At 42.6% G+C, this 13,038-nt stretch overlaps 1 protein-coding gene across 11 annotated transcripts; it reads left to right on the top strand.

The window, feature by feature from the left end:
* Positions 1-5,462: 5,462 nt before the first annotated feature.
* Positions 5,463-12,646, top strand: LOC133911840 (exocyst complex component SEC15B-like). 11 transcript variants are annotated; one of them, XR_009908728.1, is made up of 4 exons: positions 5,463-8,011; positions 9,256-9,313; positions 10,221-10,285; positions 11,005-11,450. XR_009908728.1 is itself a non-coding variant. In XM_062354296.1 (2 exons), exon 1 carries the CDS (start codon positions 5,551-5,553, stop codon positions 7,987-7,989), a length of 2,439 nt encoding a protein of 812 aa, XP_062210280.1. In that variant the 5' UTR covers positions 5,463-5,550; the 3' UTR covers positions 7,990-8,011; positions 9,256-9,457. The 11 variants fall into 11 exon arrangements, 1 of the variants encoding a protein (XP_062210280.1); XR_009908719.1 differs by having other exon boundaries at positions 10,993-11,450; XR_009908725.1 differs by having other exon boundaries at positions 9,256-9,415.
* Positions 12,647-13,038: the final 392 nt, after the last annotated feature.

Below are 13,038 nucleotides of genomic sequence, written 5' to 3'. Positions count from 1 at the left end.
TTATAGAACCACATTCCTAGTGGAGGTGGAGGGATACTAATTTATAAGGAGTTGTGTCCTCCACTCCCTTAGCACATGTGAATGATAAGACTAAAAGGCCACAAGAGCATGTGCTCGCTTGCCTCACCTCGTCGGGTCGGTCTGTGGCCGTAGCGCACATAGGTGGGTGCGGTGGCTCCATTTTGCTATTTTATTCTTTTTTTGCGGTGAAAAAAAATCCAATATTATTTATAGAAATTGTGTCGGTTAAGAGTCCGATCGTGACATGTAACTGAGTACGATCATGACACGTCTCAACCATGCAGTTTCTCTATATATATCTACCTGTCATTGCCACAAAATATATATATAATTAGGGTTTTGCCTCTTTTTCTCCGTTGTACTATCACAAGTAGTCTACTCCGTCACGCTGCACTAGCGTGCACTGACGATCGGGAGAGCAAGTCTCAAGAACCAATCATCCTTGGCCTATACTGTAACACTCTAGAACCAGGCACACCTGTGTTGTACAAAGTACAACCGGTATTAGGGTTTTAGGGCTCCTATTGTTTCTTTGCAATTCATACGTTAGTTTGCAAGAAAATGGAGAAAAGATCAAGTGTGTATGGCATACATGTTGAATGATCCAACTCACTCAATTTTGTTTTATGAGTTATTAGAAGACCTAATGATATAAAATGTTTTGAAGGCATGAGAAATCATATAATGCTATTTCTTCATACCCAAATTCCAAATTAAGTTTTTGGTGGTATGTTTCATTCTATATCTAATGTTCATAATTATTTGAAAGTTATTACTTCACCACTGATTTGCTATGTTTCATCTACACATCACGCTCGGTGCATATTTATGGGCTATTGTGGAGCTCATCCATTGGTGAGGCACTATATTCGATTATTCGATCTTCTTGTTTTGTATTGTCGCTATATTTACGTATGATTTTGGTTTCAACAAGTTAGATAAATGTATCTGACATTGATTATCATGTGTTAGCCTTGTTAACACATTGTCCATCGAGTGTCCCCTATATTTTGGCCTTGTGCCCCCAAATCCATATATTTCCTTTTGGGATGCAATCAGTTTGTTGCGTGCTAGAGTACTAATATCGGTTTATTTCTGAAAAAAAAAATTGGGCACAACAGTGAAGAAAAGATGGTGAGGAGTTCGGCTGCAGAGCATGCCGTGGGGAAGTCTGTGATGGGCAATGTGGAGGAGAAAGAAGGGTGTCTGAGCATGAAAGAGAAGGGCCACATAAAGGAGAAGAAAGAGAAGGGTCACATAAAGGAGAAAAAATAGAAGTCTGTGATTGTGGTGTATTGATTATTTTGTGCTTGGATGTTATATTGTTCCTACTAGTTTTGTTTACCAAATAAATTAACAAGAGACTGTAAATTATGTGCTCAACATAGTTCAAATTTCAAACATTTTTTACTATGATTCTCATTATAGATGAAGGAATTGGGATACAAAGGGTTAGAGATGATTCAGGCTGAATTTAAACATCCAGAGATCAGAGGTTGTTGGGCTGAATTAGGTAAGCCAAGAGAATCCAGAGTCATCTCTTTTACATTTACCTTCTTATATTTGCTTGTCAATTTGTGATAATATCAGTTAAACATGTAAACCTGTATTAATAAATTAAAAATATCCATTTTGAGGTTCATATGCTGAAAACAATCGTTGCATTACAAATTCTATTCTTAAGTAACATGCAATTTGCATATACTTCGGAACATTAGCTACTGCATAATAATATTACATTGATTACATCTCGTGTGTTGAAGTATATGTTTTCCTGATCTTGGTAGCAGATGTTTTGTCATGGTTATCTATTGATGCACTTTCTTTGCGGCACAATCATTACATCATAGGCCCTTGATGGCCGCATACAAAGAGCACGAATTTTACTCTATAGGAGTGTTGAAGGTAAATGGACCCAACAGGAGTACGAGATGACTCAAAGGTAACATAAAATCCTTGTATTGAGATCATTTAAACTATATTTTAGTTTCTCTATTACCATGCTAACTTTATTGTATTTACTGTTGAAAAAGAATCATATTCCAATGTGGTTTGGTTGAATTCATGATCCTGTTTGTGTTTGAGCTGTAGAAATCAAATAGAAAGTTAGATTACATGAACACTAGTCCTTAATTCTATCTTGATTCTTGACTATTCAAAATGTGCTAAGAGGTGAAGAGATAACTACTAGCATCACTGCATTCTTGATAGATCTTTAATGCAAGAACGCTTAGATAGATGCTTAAGAAGAGAATAACTAAATATTTTCATAAGAACCTTAACCTCCAATAATAACAAATATTCTAAGGATCCTTAAAGTAGGTTGCCGAGTTGAAGAGCTTGTTTAAGCATTCTCTAGCTCCAATGCACACAACAAGCTCTACATTTATTCATTTACTGACCTTGTCTCCTTCCACACACCTTGCTTCTTCTTCTTCTCCTTCTCCCCATCCCATCCCAATCTAGACAGCAGCTCCCACGGAATCACATCGATGATGAACCAAGCCACCAAGGCGCAACCATGGATTTCTCCTACTTGTCGTGCAGCGCCTAGCTTGTTCGCAGTGGCTGCAGTGGTGGTGCGCGCTCAACCTCAGCTCCTTGCCCCAGCGACTCAGGGAAGATGAACTTCAATTGAAGCTGTGTGGATGGGCACACTCTATCCCCAAAACCCTTGCCCTTTGGGATTGTTCTTGTGAAGTCATAAGACCATCTCCAAGGGATTCCCGTCATGGACCAAAATCCATTCACGAAGGAATTTTCGTCCCCTTCAGCGCTCCAACGGTTTCCCTTCACGGTTCTTGTCACAAAGGGATTCCTAAGATCATTCCTTTCAAGACGGAATTCTCTCCTTTCTCTTCACGGATCCCTTCGAAGGGAAGCTGTTGGAGATGAGAGAAAATAAAGAGAATGGAAACAGCAATGGAATCAGGAAGGAAACGAAATGAACAGAATATGGTTGGAGATGGTCTAACTAGTCCTTCTCGTTGATTAGAAGGAGACAATGGTGAATCCAAGATTTCTGGGATGAACATTCGAACATCAGAAACAACATGAAGTGTTGAACGAAAAAGGTAAATATGAACTAGAAAATGCCAGTCCTTACCCTAAATATGAACTAGAAAATGCCAGTCCTTACCCCAAAATGCAAATTCAAAAAACATGCATACACAAAAGCACATAAACATGATACCTAATGTTACAACATCCAACCATTCCTGAATTAAGGGAACGCGAGAAAGATTTCTCTACCCTTGCTACTACGTCCTTCGATGGTTATTTGTATTTGATCGAGGGCATAGGCGTTCTTCTATAGGATCCCTGAGCTTCACTCTACCAATACACGAAAGCAGGCGCCCCCCTAGAACTGAAAAAGTCACTATCAATGAATTCCAAGCAATTCTAAACCAACATATGCGATTCATTCCCGTAATGATTATAACAAACAGCAGACTCCTTGCCTTATTTTCGGGATGAGGTAGCCTTTGCTTTTGACAGCGATGAAAGAAAGAGAACCCCTCCTATCTTTTGATCGTGGTCAAAATCCTATCCACCATCTATCGCAAATATAGAAAAAAGAAAGATTCTTAATAGAAAACTACATAAACAATACAAATTGTTCATACTAGACATAACTCAAATTGTATATGCCTACCATGTTGTATACATATACATATGTCTATACTTGATATTTTGCTGAAAAATTGAGCATTCAATTGGATGCCATGAAGGATAGCTGGTTCTGCCCTAGAACAAGATGATTTGGCCATGATGAAAGGAAGTAGAGAGAGATGTCATCCTGAGGTGTGGAGCAATGTGTTAAAGCTTCATGTTTTATACTTACTCCGATCAGAAATATAAATCGTTTATGACCTTGACACGGTCTACAAGGTGAAACTTTGACATCAATTTCTATAAAATATATTTTATTAAATATTAAATGCTATATATTATGAAATTATTTTTCATGATGAATCTAGTAGTATCAACCTTATATTATAAATATTTTTAACTGTTGATAATCAAAACTAAAAATATTTGATTTAGAATAAACCTAAAATAACTTATATTTATGATTGGATGAAATATATTTTGTTTCGTGATGTTTTTCAGTGTCATTCAGGTGAATGATTTAAGTTGTATCCCATACAGCTGTCATTCAATTGACAGTCATGGGTACAGGGCCATACCGCACCATCTGAGGGCTGGATGCTAAAATTCTAATTAAGCCACATATCTAAATATATGCAAACATCAAAGTCACATTCCTTTTCCCCTTGTTACTTTTACTAAGTATGAAGTAAAATGTATTAGCTGCGGCACTGTTTAAAATACCAGGCTTTCATATGAATTTGACAGAAGTAGAATTCTTTCGAGATTGTTAAATTGAATATTCTTTCTTAGAATCTTTAAAACCCATGTGTCAGGTAGAAAATATAATATTTAGTGATAGTTAATGTTCGGCTGTACCAATCCAACTCATTCCATTCAGGCGTACCAGAGAGAAATTTTATATGGGTATGGATGCTTCTACATCCAATTATTAAGTTATCTTGTACCACATCTCACAACGGGTGCTAAGATAAATACTTGTCACTGAGTTTTTATTGTAGCAAATTAAACCATACATTTAAAAAATGATTTATAAATAAAAATATATAATACTAGTATTTATAAAAATTGTTATTGATACTTTAACACGTATAGTCAAATTTGTTACAGTAAAAAACAGTAATAATTTGTAAACGGAGGGAGTAAGTGGTTACCTCGTATCAACAAGCACCCAGTGGCGGATCCACCGGGGGGGCTATGGGGGCTCAAGCCCCCCTACGCTGTGCTGCCCCTGAGGAGGAGAGGAAGAAAGGAGGGGGGCTGGAGGAGGAAGGAGGAGGGCTGGAGGAGGAAGAAGGAGATCAGCCCCCCCTTGCACTCAGACCTGGCTCCGCCACTGCAAGCACCATTTAACAATCGAACACTGAAATGCAAGACAGTCTCCAATGGACGTCTCCTGTCCAATGGGGGGGGGGGGTTCTACCTGCCGGCTCAGCACTACAGGTCTTCAGCGGTCTCCTTTTGACATACTGACAACGAGGCCCTTCTACCTGTGACACCAAGGGCCGACAGTCCAAAGCGAGATAAACCGTCAAACCCCCTCGACCTTGCCGTACCGTACCCCAACATCCCTTCCTCCTGGGTCCTGGCCCCACCTGCAGCCACCCAGCCCCCCCCTCGTCATACCAGTTACCACCAACTCCTCCCACGCCGCCGCCTCCGCTTCCTCCGTTCCGTCTCGCCCCACTCCCCAACGGGAAACCTTACCTTTCCCCTCGTTACAGTCACCGACATGCGGGGCCCATACGTTTTACCCACGCGGGTCCCACTTGCAGCCACCCAATCCCACCATCTCCGACCATCCCCCTCTGTTCCATTTCGTCCACTAGTCTCCAATCACCTTTTTCCTGCCTGCACAACTGCGGAACTGCTGTGCTGCCCCCAACTCCTCGTCTCGTCCTCCCTCCCCAGATCTCGATGCGGCGCAGGCTCCCCGGCGACGCGCCGCCGTCGGCGGCCGCGGGGCCCGGGACCGGCCATGCGTCTTCCGCCTCCGCGCCGTCCGAGGCCGGCCTCGCGCAGCTGTCGGCCGCCATCGCGGCGGGGGAGGACCTGGGCCCGTTCGTCCGGCGCGCGTTCGCGTGCGGCCGCCACGAGCCGCTGGTCGCCTCGCTCCGCGCCGCGGCCCGGGATCGGGAGGCTGAGATCGAGGAGCTCTGCCGCGCTCACTTCCACGACTTCATCCGCGCCGTCGACGACCTCCGCTCCCTCCTCGCCGACGCCGACGCGCTCAAGGGCTCCCTTTCTGCCTCCCACTCCGCGCTCCTCTCCTCGGCTGCGCCGCTGCTCGCTTCGCTAGAGTCATTCCTCGCCGCGCGCTCGCTCGCCGGGAACCTCTCCTCCGCGCTCGCCTCCTCCCGCCGATGCGTCCGTCTTCTCGCGCTCGCCGCGCGGGCGAACGCGCACCTCCAGGCCGGCAACCAAGGTCTCTACCTCGCCCTGCGCGCCGTCGACGCCATCGACCGCGATCTCGCCTCCGGGCCCGAGCCGCTGCCGCTCCCCACGCTCCGACGCATGCTGCTCAGCGTCGTCCCTGCTGTGCGCGCCCACGCCGAGCGCGAGATCTCCAGGGAGTTCTCCGACTGGATGGTCAGCATCCGTGCCGCGTCGAGGCACCTCGGTCAGGTGGCCATCGGCCGCTCAGCCGCCTCCAGGCAGCGCCAGGAGGAGCTCCGCTCCAAGCACCGCCCGCTGGAGTGCATCACCCTGGATGATGATGGAGTCGGTGACCTCGACGACTTTGCAGCAGCTGCAGCAACAGCCGATGCGGCGGATGGTGCCGCGGCAGCCTCTTTTGACCTTACACCGCTCTACCGAGCGATGCACATTCACCAGACGCTGGCACTGGGGGAGCGGTTCAAGAAGTACTACTTGGAGAACAGGAAGCTGCAGCTTACATCGGACTTTGATGTCATTGCGGCAACACCATTCCTTGAGTCCCATCAGATGTTCTTCTCGCAAATTGCTGGGTTCTTCATTGTTGAGGACCGTGTGTTCCGAACAGGGGGTGGGCTCACATCTCGGCCAGATGTAGACACACTTTGGGATGCCGCTGTGGGGAAGATGGTCTCTGTGATGGAGGACAACTTCTCCCGGATGCAGACAGCAAATCACTTGCTTCTCATCACTGATTATGCTGCTTTGCTTGCTGCCACGATGAGGCGGTATGGTTATCCAGTAGGGATGCTGCTCGAAGTGCTGGCTAAGCACCGGGACAAGTACCATGATTTGCTGCTTGCAGATTGCCGTAGGCAGGTGGCAGAGGCACTGGCTGCAGATAAGTTTGATCAGATGCTCATGAGGAAAGAGTATGAATACTCAATGAACGTGCTTGCATTTGGGATTCAGAACTCAGATATCACCCCAGCTTTCCCATACGTTGCACCATTCTCATGCACTGTCCCGGACATCTGTCGCATTGTCCGGTCATTCATTGAAGATTCTGTGAGCTTCATGGCTCATGGGGGTGGTGGGGACACATATGCAGCAGTGAAAAAGTACCTTGGCCGGATTCTCTCTGAGGTGGTGGATGCTTCGATTCAAAAGCTTGTGGATTCAGGCAGTGGTCTGAGTGTGTCCCAGGCCATGCAGGTTGCTGCAAACATGTCTGTCATGGAGCGTGCATGTGAGTTTTTCACACGCCATGCAGCACAACTGTGTGGTGTGCCGCTGCGTGCTGTGGAGCGTGGTCGGCGTGACTTCCCACTTCGCAGGTCCTGTGATGCAGCGGAGGCGCTCCTGCTTCGTCTGCTGTGTTCCAAGGCTGATGAGTTCATGCGGCAGTCTGATTGTGTCAACTGGATCGCTGATAACCCTCCTCCTGGCGGCAATGAGTATGCGAATGAGGTCATCATATATCTCGAGACACTCACTTCAACTGCGCAGCAGATCCTCCCTCTTCCAGTGCTCCGTCGTGTACTTGTGGCAGTTCTTGCCCACAGCTCTGAGAGGATTGTTGAGCTCTTCTTGAATGATTCAGTCAAGCGGTTCAATGCTAATGCGGTTACTGGTATAGATACTGATCTCAAAATGTTTGAGGCTTTTGCAGAAAGCATGTTGAGCCTGTTTGTGGACTCTGATCAAGAGTCCGTGAAAAATGAAATGAAGGCAGCATTAGTGGAGGCAAGGCAGCTGGTGAATCTTCTTATGAGCAATAGCCCAGAGAATTTCCTAAACCCAGTGATCCGTGAAAAGAGCTACAACAAGCTAGATTACAAAAAGGTTGCAATCATCTCGGAGAAGTTTAGGGATGCCTCAGAGAGCTATTTCTCAACATTTGGAACAAGGGGTGCTAGGCAGAACCCAAAGAAGAAATCTCTTGATACCCTGATCAAGAGGCTCAGAGAAGCCAGCTAGAACTTCTAGTCTCCTCCCTGCTGTAAGATAATACATGCACCTGGCCTTTCACATCTGCATGTTTTCATGAAATAATCTGTATCTGGTGTGCATTATGCCTGTCTCAATTATTATTTCTCTCATGCTGTAATTTTGCTGATGTTAGAGTCCATGTTTCACGTGTGGATATCTTAAAATTTATGATATGATCAATCTATAGTATGCCATTTTTTTACATATGATTGTTTCTAATACATTTTGCACGCATGATATCAAAGTGCTTGCTAAGCACAATATATTATATTACTGCTTTGGAAGGTAGGGATGCTTTTGTTTCCTACCTCCAGTTCCTTAGTCTTGTTAACAGTTCTCTGCGCACAACTTACTGTTAATTTGGGACAGCTGAAATGAAGCTTTAGTAATAGAGATTGATAAATCCTTGTAATTCGATACTTCTCAGAAGTGATTAGTTCATAAGTAGTTATGAATTCTAAATTTATTTTATAACAAGATATAGATTTTCACTGGCTGCTGTGAAATACTACTACTTTTGTCATTTTGAAGTTTTGCAGGATTGACTGTGGTGTATTATAGGACAGAGGGAACAGTATAAATGACAATTTTTTCCTGTTGAAAAGTGCAGATGACTTTTTAGAGCTAATGGTTGACTATCTTTTACCAACTTAGAAATATAATTATAGAAACTAAATCCAAAAGGAATACAATATCTGATTCGTCTCTTGAGTAGAACAATGGTATTTTAACTTGTCCTAATTACAGTGGTTTTGAGGAGACTTTCACTGTCGAAGTAAATATATTTTTCCTCTTTTTTTCGTTGTATTAAGGGGTTCTGGGGCACAATTTACCTTGCTGGCTGGGATGTATTTAATTTGATCGTGACTAACAGGGTTAATGGCTGTTTACAGCTGCAGCTCATTTTTGACCATTTTTCTACCAACTTACAAAGATAATTATGGAGAAACCAAATCCACAGGGAATACACTATCCAATTCTTCTCTGTGTAGAATGGCGTTATGTAAACTTAGTTCAAATTAAAGCAGTTAAGAGGAGATTTTCACCCCCCTCGCATTAAATTTCTCATTGTTGTGTTCCAAGTGTTTTGTGATCCAAATCAACCTACTAGCCGCGGTGTATTAGATTTGACAGTAATTAAGAGGAGAGATTTACTCTAGCATTAAATTTCTTTTTGTTGTGTTTACTAATGTTTTTTTTGGCACCCAAACAGCTTTTATTGTTATAATCAGCTAATAGACGGTGATTGATCAGGTAATAGAAGGTGACTGCGTCAAGTGTGCCTGTCATTGTTAATGAACTAGCAACACTGGTATATGATTTCTGAATCACGCATGGATACTCAATGATTTTTTTTGTAACACAATAATCTGGCATGATAATATGCGATAGATACTAAGATGCTGTAAGACAGGTAATAATAACCTGGTGTTGCATGGACAATTATTTTTCATTACATTTTTTTGTTTTTTTTCCCTTATTTGCTGGGTTTTCTACCCATGCATAGCAGTGCAAATTGTCTGGCCAAGCTTAAGTCACTAATTTGCTTTGTCTCTTTGCTCTATGGCTTTCAGCAGTACTGTCAGTCATGCAAGACATACCTTGCAAGGCTAATCCAGATGATTAGTTATGAAATACTTGGAAGGTTCAAGGGGAAAAACAGACAATTAGTTATCTGTTTGCTGCACAATTTTACTAATTGAGACAAAATTCTGTTTCATACTTTACTATTTGTGCATGGCTACTTTATGCAGCTTACCAGCCAATTTTCTATAGTGAATGTGGATTTTGTGTCCAGGGGTTCCGGCGTCCCCATTAGCGAATTCAGCATGTTGCAATGTTTCAAAAATGCATAAAAAAATCATGAATGTTGTACACATGAAGTTAAGTAATTCTGTAAAGATTCAGCATCAAATTCATCCTAGATGTCAAGAAACAAAATAGACACGAATCAGTCTGGCATTGTTCATCACGTGCTACAGTACCACTTATATTTTTTGAATCTCGATATTTTCAAAATGAATTTTTACATGTTTACACATGATTTTTTATGAAATTTTTTGAACCATTGCAACATGTTGGATTATCGCATTTTCACTAATGGGGATGCCGGAACAACTGGTCACCAATGAATTTTCCCTTCTTTAGTTTAGCATGGTACATCTCTATTGCCGATCCAAGCTCACGGATGGAGAAGTTCTGAAACTGTTTCTTGTCAGGTGACTTGGCATGATTAACATGATGTTTGCATAGGGTGACATAGCTTAAGAAGAAGACTTGACAGGTAACAGTCCATGCCTTGCTCTTGCAACCTCGCATGCTTAAATTTCTAGTTCAGAATTGAAATACTTTTTTTCATGGGATTACTGGTAAGTAGTGGCCTGCTTAAGTTTCTAGTTTAGAATTGAAATATTTCTTGGGATTACTGGTAAGTAGTGATTAACTCTTGGTTGTTAAGCTGGGAACTGGGGTCATTTTTGTTATTGGTGTGGACCGAGATACACATGACTTCATTTATTAGGCCATGGCATAAGGCTATGTAGTATTTTCATAGCAGCCTTGTTACTACTATCTCGTCCAAGCATGAATTTATCAGTATGTCAATTACTATCTTGGCAAAACTATTACTTTGTTCTCTTTTACTTGTCGCCCTAGAATATGTCCAGTCAACTTATTTAAGTTCCGACTACAAATATGCACAAAAGTGTAGAATTGTCACATGAAACTTGTAAATTTGTCATCAAAACTACTTCAATATTTTTTAATATTTCTTTGCTAATGCATAATTATGAAAAAATAATGGTGAAAGACATTTGTGTTAGACATATATATAACTCTGTGTAATATCCCCAGAGTATCATGGGTTCTTTGAATATATACTGGCTTAAGGTCTCTAGGGAATACAACTTGTTATTTCTAACTTGGTATTAGAGCTAGTTTTTTTAGTATGCTGCAACTTGTCAATCAAGCCTCTCCTCTGTTCTCATACAGATCAATCTACAGTTTTGTCGGTTTGTACTGTTCCTCTGTCGATCTACTATCGTTGGCTGAACTCATCTCTGCACCCGCCTCCTTCCGCCCGTCACGTGGAAGTGCTTCACTCCGGTCTATCGCCTTTGGTTCGACCGGCCACCTGGAAGTGCTCCACTCCGGCTCGTCGCTCGCCCTGGTCCGTTCGCTCCGGTTTGTCGCTCACCCCCTCTACCCTGGACTTAGCCAACGACTCGTGTGGCTCGATCCGCGCCGATTCAGCTCAACCTGCCGTTAACACACCTTGGACTGGGCTCGCCGCTAGCTTGTCTTGGATCCGGCCACCGCCGAAATTCCAATTTGGCCTCCAGGGAATATAAGTTTCTATTCCTAACATTTTGGAGGCCTTGTCAATGTCCAAAATGACTTGTAAAAGAGCACAGAGGAAGTACAAGTTGGTAATATTGTTTGATGAACTATGGTCATTGCACAAAAATATCTCATCCGTGCACATATTTCTCAACTTTGGTTGTGGCACAAATTTTCAACCTAGTGCATGTTTATTCATGTTTGAAGGGTGATGATCAGCTAATTTGTTTCAGATCATATAAAATCGCACTTTGAATTTGTTAACATATTAGTTCTTCTATTGGCGAGAATTGTTGATTTCATTTTATTTTTTATATTTTCCACACGCTTTTGGGCTTTAACTTGATCAAAGTAGTCATCTTGTCTTGTGCAATCCTACTCGCCTGTACTAATGTCTGTTTGCATGTTCTTTTAAGTCGATCCCATACAGTTATTGGTTAACTGTATACTACTATATTATGTTATAGAATTTTAGTTTTATGTGATCAATTGTGTTACAGGTGACTGGATTAGTGACACCAAATGTTATTCCTGTTCTTATTGTCGGTGCATGCTGCCAGGTAACCTGCGCACCAGTCCTCTGCAAACCTCATCAGTGCAGCTTGCCGGTTTGTCCATTATTCTATGCAATTGTTTGTTACCGGCTTGTGTGTTAGATTCCATCCCTTGAAAAAAAATGACATGCTTAACTGTTTTTCTTTGCATGTTTATGAGTTTATGATTTTTTTTTTTTAAAAAACCTTAAGTTTATGAAAGTTCGAATTGTTGGTCTGTTATGACTTCCAAAGTTCTAAGTTGGGAGTTTCCAAAAACGTCTGGTCATGACTGTATTACTCTTTTTGGTAGAAGTTTGGTAGTTTGGCTAGCTAAAAACTGGTGAGTAACTGAGGTCTTTTGGTGACCTACTTAGAGACTGTTCTCTAAACGTTTGGTGATTGTGATCACATTGGTTTGATACTTGACGGTATCAAGTCATAAATCGTTGAGGTAGCCATGTGCTACTTTCATTTTCATATGAATGGGTGTGTTGGTTATCATAGTAATCCTGAGAGCTAAAACCGAGGACGGAGGATCATATGATCAAGTCTTGGAAGATCAATAGCAAACCCATATGAACTGTGTTTGCTAGGCGCAATACATGAGCGCCATACTGTTGGAGTAGCAACCGATTTGACCATGTGGGCGGTGGCCCATGTTTGAGTGCTTGGATTTGATTCGGTCCGGATCATCCTTTGAGCTGCTCGCGCCATCTTTGAGGCCCTTGTAATAAACAGAGCCCTCGCTTTATTTTCGCGCTATGGATGTTGAGAACACAATTTTTTGATGAAGTATAAAGATATTTGCCTTCAATTTTTTAATAGGCTTTTTGCCTTCAATTTTTTAATAGGCTTTTTGCCTTCAATTTTTGGAGCAACCAGGACAGATATAGGGCCCCCTGGGAGAAGGGCTTCGGTCCTGGGCCTAAGAAACCAGAAGCTCAGGCATCACCCACTTCGGACTTTGCCCCTGTGAGATCCTCGTCTCCGATGTTCTGGATATTCTAAGATATTGTTGTGCATGCCACCAAATATGTACGTCGTCTCCATACCCAATCCGCTCCCAACATTCACGAACTTGTTATCGCAACAGAACAAGGTAACCATTTAAGGGGAGCATTGGAAACAAATAAGAAGATGCTACAAGTTCTCACAGCTTACA

This window comes from Phragmites australis, chromosome 1 (genome assembly GCF_958298935.1).
Source record: "Phragmites australis chromosome 1, lpPhrAust1.1, whole genome shotgun sequence".
Taxonomy (NCBI): Eukaryota; Viridiplantae; Streptophyta; class Magnoliopsida; order Poales; family Poaceae; genus Phragmites; species Phragmites australis.
The sequence above is the reverse complement of the archived record's forward strand: the minus strand, read 5'-3'. Positions and strand labels throughout refer to the sequence as shown.